Below are 14,901 nucleotides of genomic sequence, written 5' to 3'. Positions count from 1 at the left end.
TCCCCCCTCTCCCGCCAAAAACGTGACATCATTCGTGAACGCTCCCAAATTAAGAACATTAAAAAAATTGATTCGAAGAGAATGCTAACTTCTTCCACCTTTGATAAATTCCTACTGAAAGATACATTTTTCCTTCAATATATAAAGATACTATTGATTATCTCCCGACTTTTACTTGTGGACATTCTGGAGTAATTACTTGCTTTATAAAAATATCGAAAAGAATTATTTAATAATAAAAGTGACAATACTTATATTTAACTAATACTGCAAATTTAAATAGAGGTTAACATTACTTAATTTCATTAAGATTTATATAATTTACTCTAACTTAAGAAATATTTTCACATGGCATTTAATTTTACAAAGTTTTGATGATTAAGAACAGCAGAATGTCTACAACTTTCTGCATACATAAGTCTTTTGAAAAACATGTTTCTTAGATAAAAACAATGACTTGGTGCATACACCATGTCTACTGTAGAGCGAAATAAAGTGAATTCCTTCCAAAAAATTATATTACATAATATTTTATGATTTTTCCAATTAAATACTATTTGATTTACATTATAGAAGTAACTAAGAATCCGAAAACAAAAAGCAGAGATTTGATAAATACGTCAAATAATACTGGAAATACAAATAGTTCTGAAGTAGAAAAATTTCTAAGCATTAACCTGACTCTTGATGGTAATAAAACTATGATAATAGTATTAAAATAAGATATTAAAAAACGAGGTTGTTTATAAATTACGTCACCCCTTGGAAAGGGACAAGAAAGTAGAATTAGCTGTGTGTGATGATTTATAGAAAAAATTATGAAGTGAAAAAAGTACAATATAGCCTGACGTAGTTTATGAACAGTCCCTAAGAGGCCGTCCATAAATTACGCAAAATCTTTTTTGGAAAATTTGACCCTCCTCCCCCTTGTAAGATACACGGAGAAAAAGGAATAGTTGACACATCCAGATACATGGATATCACAGCCATATTATATTGAAAAATACGGGATATCCATAGTTAAGGTTGCTGCATCCATATTCTATGGCTGGCTGTATATTGTTGGAGCAGCAAAAGATCTATGGTTGGGTGATCCATAGTAATGGAAATGGGAAACAAAAAATTGGAATCACTCAATTAATTAAATTCAATGTCACTTGAGATATTTTATACACATTTTTGTTAATTAATACACACCACTTATTGAATAATCGCATATTAACGAAATAAATTATTAACCGATGGGGGAGACACGAACCCTAGACCTAACGCATACTAAACACTAACGCTATCCACTACACTATACACGCAACTACAATATTTGAGCATATAATATTCCTTATATACTCTACACATATTTCATGAAAATGAATTTACATAAACACTAATAGACAATAACGATAATAAATAATAAACAATTGTAACACTATTTATACACAATAAACTCACAACGCGATTATATAGACGTGACAAGAAACCAACGCGACGGACAAATTGAGACGACCATTTTTAAATGGATGCCATGATAATTAATTTCGCGCAACATGTATCGAAATTTTGAACTAACTATGGATCTCCCAACCAAAGTTTATATGGATGAGGCAGCCATATGTGAAAATCCATAGCATGAATTGTAAGCCCAACCATGCCTATGGATGTCACATCCATATTTGATTTAACAATATAATATGGCTCCCTCATCCATTGAATATGGAATGTGCTTCCATTCTGAAAGTTGTCTCTTCCATTGAATTGGATAACACAACAAAATTCTGCTCAACAATATTTTTATGGATATCTCTTCCAGACCTTTTCTTTCCGTGTAGTTTACATACATTAGCGCTATTTTTTCTATAGTTCATAAGATCTAACTAAACGTAATGTCTTACGTAATTTATGGATGACCCCTAAGTATAGTATTAATTTAAGCAACTGCAGACAGTCAAGTTAATTTTCGATAATATTTAGATTTCTAAAGCATGTTGCTTTGAATACTTTTACTACACGGAGAAAAAGGAATAGTTGACACATCCAGATACATGGATATCACAGCCATATTATATTGAAAAATACGGGATATCCATAGTTAAGGTTGCTGCATCCATATTCTATGGCTGGCTGTATATTGTTGGAGCAGCAAAAGATCTATGGTTGGGTGATCCATAGTAATGGGAATGGGAAACAAAAAAATTAGAATCACTCAAATAATTAAATTCTATGTCACTTGAGATATTTTATACACATTTTTGTTAATTAATACACACCACTTATTGAATAACCGCATATTTACGAAATAAATTATTAACCGATGGGGGAGACACGAACCCTAGACCTAACGCATACTAAACACTAACGCTATCCACTACACTATACACGCAACTACAATATTTGAGCATATAATATTCCTTATATACTCTACACATATTTCATGAAAATGAATTTACATAAACACAAATAGACAATAACGATAATAAATAATAAACAATTGTAACACTATTTATACACAATAAACTCACAACGCGATTATATAGACGTGACAGGAAACCGACGCGACGGAAAAATTGAGACGACCATTTTTAAATGGATGCCATGATAATGAATTGCGCGCAACATTTATCGAAATTTTGAACTAACTATGGATCTCCCAACCAAAGTTTATATGGATGAGGCAGCCATATGTGAAAATCCATAGCATGAATTGTTAGCCCAACCATGCCTATCGATGTCACATCCATATTTGATTCAACAATATAATATGGCTCCCTCATCCATTGAATATGGAATGTGCTTCCATTCTGAAAGTTGTCTCTTCCATTGAATTGGATAACACAACAATATTCTGCTCAACAATATTTTCATGGATATCTCTTCCAGACCTTTTCTTTCCGTAATTTTTTACATTTTTTAAATCATTCAATTGTATGTTCTAATTATTTAAAACTAATACTTAGAGCCAGTTTCACCAACTTCCGATTAAAAGTTAATCAATGATTAAAGACAGTTTAAAGGATTCTGATTGGTTAATTGAGGATTTAATCATTGATCAACTTTTAATCGGTGTTGGTGAAATCGGCCCTTAATGAAAAGAAATATTTTGTAAACTGACCCTGACTGTTTTAAGTTATCCTAACGGACCGTACGTGAATTGCAGAATTCAAGTCTTATAAAATAATGCTTAGGATATGAAACTTTTGTAACAAAATACATATATAAAGTTTAATTAATTTTTGAAAAAACATGGATTTAAATGTGCTTTACACGGAAAGAAAAGGTCTGGAAGAGATATCCATAAAAATATTGTTGAGCAGAATATTGTTGTTATCTAATTCAATGGAAGAGACAACTTTCAGAATGGAAGCACATTCCATATTCAATGGATGAGGGAGCCATATTATATTGTTGAATCAAATATGGATGTGACATCCATAGGCATGGTTGGGCTTACAATTCATGCTATGGATTTTCACATATGGCTGCCTCATCCATAAAAACTTTGGTTGGGAGATCCATAGTTAGTTCAAGATTTCTAAAAATTCAAAATGGCGGATCCAATATGGCAGTCCAAGGGCACTTACCCTTGGTCCTTAAACGAACGCCAAGCGAGGTATCTATCCAACTTAGCTAATCTGTCGGTATTGTTATTCAATAAATGGTGTGTATTAATTAACAAATATGTGTAAAAAATATCTCAAATGACATTGAATTTAATTAATTGAATGATTCAAATTTTTTTGTTTCCCATTCCCATTACTATGGATCACCCAACCATAGATCTTTTGCTGCTCCAACAATATACAGCCAGCCATAGAATATGCATGCAGCAACCTTAATTATGAATATCCCGTATTTTTCAATATAATATGGCTGTGATATCCATGTACATGAATAGACGTTTCAACTATTCCCTTTTCTCCGTGGTCTATTGATATAATAACATATTAATCTTTCTACTGAATTTGAAGATAGTACATAAGAATGAAAAATTTATTTTTTTGCAATAGGCTCAATGCACCAGTAAATGAACTTTCAGTTATTTTCATACACAGAGAAATAAAAAAAATGAGTTATACACTCAGTAAAATACTCGTTTATAAAACAATATGTGACAGGTACACAGCACGAAGTAGTATAAGGAGACCTCACGCGACAGAAAAATCTACACACATTTAGGGGGACAGAGATCTCAGAGATTGCACCACTAACAGACGTTGCGCCTTTGTGGTTAAAGTATTGTACTTAAAATTTTTCGTCTGCTACTGTATATGAACATAACCTACAAATTAGTGAAATACGATGAAATGTTATGGCGGTCATGGTTTACATTTCAGCCGTAATGGCGCAACCTCTGCTAGTGGTGCAAATACTCATAACTCTAACCCCCCAAAAATGTGTTGATTTTTACCGCTGCTAAGCATTGGCGTGAGGTCTCCTTATACTACTTCGTGGTATACAGTATAGTATTAAAAGTTTCGTAGCCTTGTGGCTGTCTAAAATTTATGAAGTAATTGTACCAGACGTTGCTTGATGGAAGTGAATTAATATACTTTTTCTGGATTAAGTCCTATTTATTTAATGCACATTCTCAGTTTTTTAAACTCCATTTTTCTCAGTGAAACCTTATCTAGTTATTACTCTTAAATAGTAGTTCCGCATTCTAGTTAAAAAATTTAGTACTATATTTTAAAATACTATATCTTAAACATTTTCATTTTTTTAAATAAAATACAAATAAATATAATAAAAATTTAAATAAAATAAACAGCGCGTAAAATAAATTGCAACGTGTAAAGTAATCACTTTACAAACAGAAATTTACTTAAGGCATTAAAAAATAAATATTTTACACTTTAGCTACAGTTTTTCATATGTAAAATGTAACATTGAAGGTTATTGTAGCAAAAAAGAAATGTACTTTATATATTTTTGCAGAAACTCGAGACAGTGAACCTCAAGAAGAAGAAGAATCAGCAAATATTTCAGAAACGTATTTTAACAGTAACACACAAACAGTAACAGAAAACACTGATACACAAAGTTTCGAGTCTGATTCTCAAATGAACTATATACAGGGTTCAGATGGTAATTAAATGCATACTATATTGCAAATTATTAATTATTTCCTTAAATCATTGGATATCCTATTCTGATTCCAACAGTTTGAGAGATAGGCTAAACCAGACAGTAGTCGGCTACTTAAGAAAATCTTTTTAATGAATGTTGTTTAAAAATAACAATTAAAATTTCTTGAAAATTCCTTTTATGAGTAATTGTTCCTAATGTTCCTACAAAAATAGTATTCCAATCATGTTTACAAAAAAAATTTCTTATTCGTTAAACAAATTTACAAAAAAAGTAAAAATCCGACAGTAGTCGGCCACCTAAAAGCAATCTTTTTAATTAACACTGTTTTAAAAGATCAATTCATATTTTTTTCGAATTCTTTTATGAGATGTTGTTCCTTACGATCACACAAAACTATTAAACCAATCATGTTCGTAAAAAATTTTTTATTCGTTAAAAAAATTAGAAAATAAACATGTAAGAATCCGACAGTAATCGGCCACTTAAAAAAGCTTTCAAAAACTGTCAAAAAATTTTTTTTATATTACAAAAGTTTAGATTTGTTAACGATCACCTTAAAAATGATTAGCAACTTTAAAAATATTTTTATCTCGTACGGTTTTATAGCTATTCAAAATTAAAAAGTGGCTGACTTCTGTCTGGTTTACCCTACCTATGTTTAACCTTCCGAGTACAAACTGGGTCAATTATTATGGTATTATTATTATTATTATTATTATTATTATTATTATTATTATTATTATTATTATTATTATTATTATTATTATTATTATTATTATTATTATTATTATTATTATGGTATTATGGTTATTATTATTAGCCCTAGGGAGATAAAGGGTACATTACTGACCGCTCACAGGTCAATAAAGTACCCTTTATCTCCCTAGAGCAATTTTGGGAAAATTGTCCACCAATCTAGCTATCAAGCTATTAGACTTAACTGACTAACTCAACACTTACTTAATTCATTTTTTTGCAGTATACATGTAATAAAAAATATTTTGTCCAATTTTTAGAAACATATAAAAATGGTCAACTTGAGGCAAACGATAAAATAGCTGAACGTAAGTTATAGGCTTTCTTTACATTTAAATAGATTTACTTAATAATATATCAGAAATGATAAACATATACATCTAAATCTGAATAAGTGCATATGCACTTATTCATGTTTCAAAACTCTTTCACGTAAAAATAGGTGCATATACACTTAAAATAAGTGAAATTTCACTTATGAGTAAGTTAAATTTTATTTATTTCAAATGTATATGCACTTTTTTAACGTGGAAGAGTTTTGACTTATTCAGATTTAGAGAGCTCAATTCACTTCTTGACTGTAAGGTCCCTTTCCCCGCACCAGAGCACATCTATTTATTTTCAATAATTTTCAAATATATTTATAAGGAAACTTTCTGGTGCAGATTTGTCAAAAAACACACTTATTTAAAATTCTTATTATAAAAAATATATTATATTTCATGTATAAAATCACTTTAGAAATTGTTATATACAGCTCACAAACTACGTCACGCTTTTTCGGACTAATTTTTACCCCTCCATCCCTCGGAGTGTGACATAGTTTGTGAACGACCCCATATTGCAAGAAGAGAATGACAAAAATTTTTTTGAATATTTTTTTTATTCATTTTCACAACTGTAGGTGACGTCTTCTAAAAGATGCCTTTTATTTGAGGAGACAGTTTCCAGACAACTTATTTTACATAAATTAAAAATTTAAACAGATTTTACTTCATAAAGGTTTTTTCTAGACAACAAATCTCAAAAACTATTTTTTAAAAATGTTTTCCTTTTTTATTTAAATTTTTCTCAAAAAAAACGAAGAAGTGCTGTGTTTTTAGGTCAATTCACCCTCGTAAAAAATAACAGAGGATAAAAATGTATCTAGATTTTTATATCAAAAATCAAATTGTTATTCTTCTTTTAAAATCGGTTCAGTATATTTAGAGAAAAGAGTATTTCCATTTTCAAAAGTGTGTTTTAAGAAAAGCGCGTTTAATGTTTTCGTAATTTATTGCAGGGAGTTAAGAAACGGTCATAAAAATTGCTATAACATTTTTCTATTGCATATTTTTCCAAAAATGTTTTAGGACTGTAATTTTTTGATACTAATGAACATTTTGTATAAAAAAATCGTTTTTTAATTGCTTGACCACAAATTCCCCGTAAATTAAAAGTATTGAATATTTTAAATATACTTAATTGTTTTATAAAATTTGCAATTATTTTTTTATATTATAGTGGAACATACGAACAAAGATGCTCTTGAAAATGGCGTGTTAAAAAACTTGAAATCGACAGAAACTAACACACAAAATGTCATTGCAAGAAATAATTCCGAAACTGATGCAAGTTTTACACTAGCTTTAGATGGTAATGAAATTTATTCCTTATACTAAAAATTAAATTAAATGCTAGATTGTTATATAACACAAAAAGTGTAGACGGTTAACAATTTTTCTATATTCTTTTATAATGTACGAGAAGAGATTACAATGAGTTAAAATTGTTTTCATACCTCAGGCACAAAATACGCGCTTTTAGATTGTATTGTATTGTAACAACCGACATTCGCTTTGTGCAGTTGTTACAATTTACACGCTGTCACTCAAATGATTCTAGTTAATTAAATAATAGATATAGAGCTAAATCAATTATGGCCTTTTAAAACTAGATAATATACCTTTGATTTAATCGTTTCACCAAACAAATTGGAGTTAAACTCTAATCACAGTAACTGTTTTTATCAAAATTGTAACAACTCCACCTAGTCTTCCCTATTTTAAACCTCTATAACTCAAAGTTAGTGCATATGGCCCTTTGAAACCTATATAACTTGAAAGTTATGTTTTTTGCAACCTCTATATCTTGAAGCTAATAATACAATTGTTATCAAATAGTGGTTCCTGTATTGAATTTAAAATTATTATTATTAATAATAATGTTAATAATAATATAATAACAAACGTACATATAGAAACTTTGCTATTGTGTATAAATAAACAGTATGTGAAAACCTCTATAAGTTGAAACCTCTTTAACTTTAGTTTTCAGCGTTTCACTTCAACTTCGACTTATCGAGGTTCTACTGTATATGGTTATATGGTTAATACTGAAAAATCGGCATTAAAAAAGTTATATCAAGTTAAGTGCTAAGTTGTCAAAATTTAAAAAAAGTTGTCTCGCAAGTTTGAAGATACACCATATTTATTTCTCTTTAATTGAGGCACATCAATGTCTCAATGATATTTTGGTTCTTTATACTCCCAATTACTTCTACTATAAGTCACAAAACATATAATGACTCGTTAAAAAAGTTATACTATATAAACTGAAAAAAATCAATATCACACAAGAGAAACTATCAATTTCGACACTTTCATTTACTTTTGTCATTCCCTACTTAATTAAATGATTATTTGACACATGGTATATCTAAAAAGCACAATAATTTATCAAATTATAGTACTACAAAATTATGTTTATAATTTTTAAAATACAATAATAAGTGGAAACATAAAGATTAAAAAACATTATTCTTTTGAATATCATTTATGTCCAATGCTTCTGTAATCCACAACAGTAGTTAAAAAATTAACGATTTTATCAAAAAAAGTATAATAATATAATACTAATATTGTTGACATTGCATAGAATGTTTAATTACAATAAAATAACACTTATGACTTTATTTGCTATTTTTAAAAAGAAATAATTATTGAATTGTTAGTTAATAGTGTTTAAAGGTCTATGAAATTTCTAGGCCATGTGAGACCTCGCCGACTATATTGCCTAACAGCTTTCCGTTAGGCCCTGACTCGTTTAAATGATTTGAAATTGGTAAACAAACATTTTTCCAGATAGTTTTTTTCTGAGCATAAATACTTCTTCAAAATCTGAAAATGTACATATCTTATAAATTATAAAAATCCAAAAGATTGCTTGAATCCATGCAGAAGCGCGATTCTAATGAATAATTTAAAAGTAATGTAATGACAGATTGTAATAATTTTGAATGTTAAAATATTGAAAAGCATTGAGAAGATTTTTTGACATTTATAAACAGAATTAAATGGTACTCATTTTTAGACGAAATGTGGTTCTATCATGGTATAAAAAAGTATTGGACAGAAATTAAATTAAAAAGTATTGCCTAATTTTCACTACATCATACTAAGGTTCAGTTATTTTAAAACTTTTTAATTCCTTGCATCTTGCTGGGAGAACGCATCTATTTGTTTAAACAGGGTTTAAATATTTTCTGGTTTTACAGTAATTGTATAATACTAATGAACATTTTATAGATGTATTATAGTAAAAAAAGAAAAATCTTTTTTTTCAATTCCGTGACCAGATAGTCCCCGTAAATTAACAGTACCTATTGAATATTTTTAATGTACTTAATTATTTTCTAAAATTTGAAATTATTTCTTTTATATTATATTATATATTATATTTTATTATATTATCATTTATATTATATTTAAATACAGAATCTCCTGAAAATGATGTGCCAAGTACTCATTTTAACAACTCACCAAAAACTAACCCAGTGACTGTCATTGAAAAAAATGGTTCTGTATCTCAAACTGATTCAAGTCTTCAGCTAACTTTGGATGGTAAATATTTATTTTCGTATTAAGGTTTCAAAATAAGTGATTGCAATGATGGCGAGATTAAGAGACTAAGAGGACACAATTTTGCGTCCGAGGCGAAGCCTCGGTCCCGAAATCTCGCCTGATTCGTAGTCACTTTTGTGCCCATGTTGCGAACATAATTTCTTGTCCGAACTGCATAGAAAATATCACATTGAGAGCACGAGCAGTGAATTCTTTTTAATGGTGTAAAAAGTTGTTGTATAATTTAGTAAAAACTGATTTCTATGTAATCAAGATGCGTTTTGACATTTTTAAGTGAGAACTGGAGCAAAATTCTTTTCCGCTCGCTCGCAGGTATGGTAAACGGGTGCAAAATACTTTGCTCCCGCTTACTCTACCCCATGGGAATGTATTACTTTGCGCCCGCTCTCGCTTAATAATGTAAAAACGCATCTTGATAACATAAAAAACAGTTTTTATTTAATTGAAAAACAGCTTCTTTCTCCATTAAAAAAACTTTTTAAAAAAGTTGTTACTTTGTTAAAATCGGTTCAGTATATTTAGAGAAAAGAGTTTTCCCATTTCCGCAAAAATGTGTTTTTAGAAAAGAGAGTTTAAAGTTTCCGTAATGTATTGCAGTGAGTTAAGAAACGGTCATAAAAATAGCTATAACTTTTTTCTATTGCATATTTTTACAAAAATGTTTTGGGACAGTAATTTTTTGATACTAATGAACACTTTGTATAAAAAAATCGTTTTTTTAAATGCTTGACCAAAATTCCCCGTAAATTAAAAGTATTAAATATTTTAAATATACTTAATTGTTCCATAAAATTTGAAATTATTTTTTCATATTATAGTGGAAAATATGAACACAGAAATTCTTGAAAATGATGTGTTAAGTAACTTTAAGAAATCGCCAGAAACTAATACACAAAATGTTATTGCAAGAAATAATTCCGAAACTGATGAAAGTTTTACACTAGCTTTAGATGGTAATGAAATTTATTTCTTATACTAAAAATTAAATTAAATGCTAAAGGGCTCCAAAAGAAGGGTTACGGGTTTTAGTGGATCGGGCTGGCAGTAGGTCGCCAGTTTATTAAATTTATTATGTTATTTATTAATTTATTTATTTTTTCTTTATATTACTTCCTCATAGAGGAAGTATTGTAATACCGACATTTTTCGAGTTCGATTTTTTGACATGTCTTTATGTTATTTGACCTCAGGAGTTCAAAAATGACATTTTTAAAAAATGTCATTCCGTATGTGTGTATGTGTGTAAACATCACATTTTCATAAATATCTCGAAATCATCAAGATCTTTTGGGTTGAATTTTTTTTTAAATTGTAGATCTCACCTGCGGACATAAAATGAGAGTACTTTGAGATAGATTAATAAAGTTTAACTAAATTTTTTTTGGATTTTTAATTTTGCAAAAAAACGTTTTTTGCCCATAACTTTAAAAAAATGTTAGGACATCTATAAATGTTTTTCCATAATTTTGTAGAGTTTTTTTAGACGCATCTTTTGAGCCCAAATTAAACATTTTTCGTCCATATTAACCGGAGATATTAAACTTTTAAAAATTCAAAATTTTAGAAAATAAGACTTTTTTGAAAATTTTGTTGAAAAATGTAGAAGTAACTTTAAAATTATCGTCACTAACTTGTAGAGTCGATTGACCTACTTTTGAACCTAATTCGATAATAAATTTTGAAATTATTGGTATTTTAAAAACCAAAAATTGTGGAAAATGACATTTTCTCAACTTTTTTGTTTGAAAATTTTTGTTTAACTATTAAACTATTATAACTATATTGTAGGGTATTAAAAAGTTATTCATATATTTTCCTATTATTATTATTATCTCTATGTGGAAGTAAAGTGTTCATGAAATGAGCACCAAAATTATAAAAAAATATACAACCTAGCAGCGGGTTTTCCCTTTTGTTTCATTATACCAACCCTACATAACCTTGGAGTGCGGAATCCAAGGTATCTGTAGGCAGATTTCCAAAAAGTCCCTAAACAAAAACTTTTTTCCTAATGCATATTTCCTCAAAAAAGTTTTGGAACAGTAATTTTATGATACTAATGAACATTTTATAGCTGTAAATTAACAGTACCTATTGAATATTTTTAATGTACTTAATTATTTTCTAAAATTTGAAATTATTTCTTTTATATTATATATATATTATATTATATTTTATTATATTATCATTTATATTATATTTAAATACAGAATCTCTTGAAAATGATGAGCCAAGTACTCATTTTAACAACTCACCAAAAACTAACCCAGTGAATGTCATTGAAAAAAATGGTTCTGTATCTCAAACTGATTCAAGTCTTCAGCCAACTTTGGATGGTAAATATTTATTTTCGTATTAAGGTTTCAAAATAAGTGATTGCAATGATGGCGAGATTAAGAGACTAAGAGGATACAATTTTGCGTCCGAGGCGAAGCCTCGGTCCCGAAATCTCGCCTGATTCGTAGTCACTTTTGTGCCCATGTTGCGAACATAATTTCTTGTCCGAACTTTTATATTGTAGCGGAAAATAGAAACACGGAAACTCTTGTAAAAAATATGCCAAGTACTCACTTGAAAAACTTGATAGAAACGAACACACAGACTGAAAATAGTTCTGAATCTCAAACCGATTCAAGTTTCGAGTCAACTTTGGATGGTAATAAAATTTACATTCTATATTAAAAATTAAATAAAATACTACTTAGTTATATAATGCAAAAAGTGTTCTCCCCCAATTTACTTTTACATTTTAGAAGCTAGACATCTGGAATTTGGTGAACATATGTCATTTCACCAAAAATATGAAGAAATTGATAGGAATTATTTTATATAGGGCTTTTTGAGAAAGAGTGAATAATTTTAAATCACGTGTAGGAGAGACTGGGGTCAACCCGCTCACTTTTTTCAGATCGGTAAAAATCTAGAAAATTATTTTCTAAATCCAAGTTAATTTATATCATTTAAAAGCTTATGATTTCTACTAAAAAAAAAAAAGTTTTTGATTTATCTTTTTTAGTTTTACTTGAAGAAACTTTTTAACACACATATACCAAATTTTGAAATTACAATTTTCCAGGGTAAATCCGCTCACATTATCTTTTCAAGATGGAACAGTTTTATTTTTTAAATATTAAAATTCGTCTTATTCTCGTCTTAAGTATGATTTATTATTTATAATTTATGAGTTATACAAACAATTTTATAAACAACAAATTGGTTTAATAAATAATGAATGTAGGTTTCATGAATAACAACTATCAATTAAAAAATGTTATATTTTATGAAGAGAAAATGAAATGTAGTTACAGTTTTGGTTTTAACAAGTTATCAATTTTATTATTGTTAAAATATAATACGTGAAAATATTTTATTTTAAATTTAAAATTTAAAACTAAGTGAGCGACTTTACCCCGAGTATGTATTCCTCAACATTTCAGAATAAATTTAATTATATCTTTTTGAAATAAGACAAAAATATATATGTACTTTGAATAAGGACATAAAATCGCAAAAAAAATTGCCAAATAAATTAAGACTCGAAAATAATGATCGAAAAACTTAAAAATCCAAAAAACGTTTTTTTCTTACACCTCTAAAACCTCATAGCTTCAAATCGCTAGTGATTGGTTTTACCCCAGTCTCCCCTATCCCCTTCTATTTTACACTTTTGTAGGTAGAGTTTACAAAATTTAGTACAAATATGAAATATTTCTTCATATAACATGGACAAATATAAATGTGTAGAGATTATGGGTGCAAAACTATAATACAGCTTATACCCCAATCTTAAAAAATCTACTTCTAAAACTGTTATTAATTAATTCACTATTTGGCTATAATACACTTTTTTACGAAAATCGTAAATTAGAGTATCTAACAGTGTTGCAACTGACAACATTTTTTTATCAAAATTTTTCGTCGGGAGATTATGAGCGCCGATAAAAAATCACTATATATAGCGGGAATTTTGAAATATTTTAATGCAACTTGTTTTATTTTAAAATATTTATGTCAATTAAATTGTATAAATTATTCTACTTAAAGTAAAAATTGAAAATATAAATTATTAATTAATTATTTAACAAAATTTTTTGTAAAAGGTGATAAGGTTAGCAATTTGAGTATATTCAGAAACGTCCAGAAAAGGACGTAAGATTGGCTATGCTCGTAGAGAATTTCCAAAACATTAAACGTTTTGAAAATTCTCTATGAGCATAGAAAATCAAAATTCTATACGGAAAAAATTTTGGAACATCAGAAGCGCCAAGGACAGTGTCAACAGCAGTATATTTCATTGTGTTTTAATTTTCAGCCAATCTCTCGACAAAAGATCCCGATAAAAAAATGTTGTCAGTATCAACGCTGATAAACATCACCATACATAAGAGCATATTTTGTTTTACAATGAAACTAATTGTTTTCTCATGCTTTTAGCTATATGTTAGGTATAGTACCGAATTCAAACCTTCAATTCACCATTTTTATATAGAAAATAAAATTTTATATTTGTTTACGAAAATAAGAAGTACGAAAAATGTCCAGAATCATGCATTTTTTCCCACTGTGTCCCGTAGAAAATAGAAAGGGATAAAAACGTAAAATTTCAGAGGATTTTTGTCTCGTTTTTTAGATAAAAATTTGAATGGTCTTTAGATTTTAAAATTGTTTCAGTATATTTAGAGAAAAGTGTCTCCCCATTTTCAAAAGTGTGTTTTTAGAAAAGCGCGTTTCCCAGGTGCAATTTTTTGGTCGGCCCATGGTTGGGCCAACTTTTACAAAGTCGGTCCAACTTCTCGTGCCAGAGTTTGGGCCAACCATACAGATGATAACGGTTGACCGTCTAATGGCGACGATGGTTGGCCCCACAACTCATAAGGAAGTTGGCCCAACTTAAAATGCATATGTTGTGCCAACTATACATTTCAATGGTTGGTCCAAAGACTGACGCCAAAGTTGGCACAACTTTAGATGCGTAAGTTGGGCCAACCACAATTTTCAAAGTTTGTCCAACTTCAACAGCCAAAGGTAAAAAATTATTAAAAAACTAAATTATTTAAACAATTAACACGTTATTATTAGCGAAAACATCAGATATAACCTTTACCTATTATTCTTAAACACAATCTCATACATATATTTTCGAAAATATCTAACGCTCGCT

At 28.9% G+C, this 14,901-nt stretch overlaps 1 protein-coding gene across 1 annotated transcript in view; it reads left to right on the top strand.

Annotated features, from left to right (window-relative positions):
* Positions 1-14,901, top strand: part of LOC122507236 — a 97,333-nt gene that overhangs the window by 52,074 nt on the left and 30,358 nt on the right. The window contains exons 7-12 of the mRNA XM_043619851.1: positions 574-690; positions 4,930-5,079; positions 6,099-6,146; positions 7,342-7,473; positions 9,594-9,719; positions 11,951-12,076. Of these exons, the coding sequence (XP_043475786.1) occupies positions 574-690; positions 4,930-5,079; positions 6,099-6,146; positions 7,342-7,473; positions 9,594-9,719; positions 11,951-12,076 (699 nt within the window). The remainder of the gene's footprint in view (positions 1-573; positions 691-4,929; positions 5,080-6,098; positions 6,147-7,341; positions 7,474-9,593; positions 9,720-11,950; positions 12,077-14,901) is intronic.

The sequence above is a fragment of the Leptopilina heterotoma genome, unplaced genomic scaffold, assembly GCF_015476425.1.
Source record: "Leptopilina heterotoma isolate Lh14 unplaced genomic scaffold, ASM1547642v1 Lhet_453, whole genome shotgun sequence".
In the NCBI taxonomy this organism is placed as follows: Eukaryota; Metazoa; Arthropoda; class Insecta; order Hymenoptera; family Figitidae; genus Leptopilina; species Leptopilina heterotoma.
This window is presented reverse-complemented; position numbering and strand designations above follow the sequence as displayed.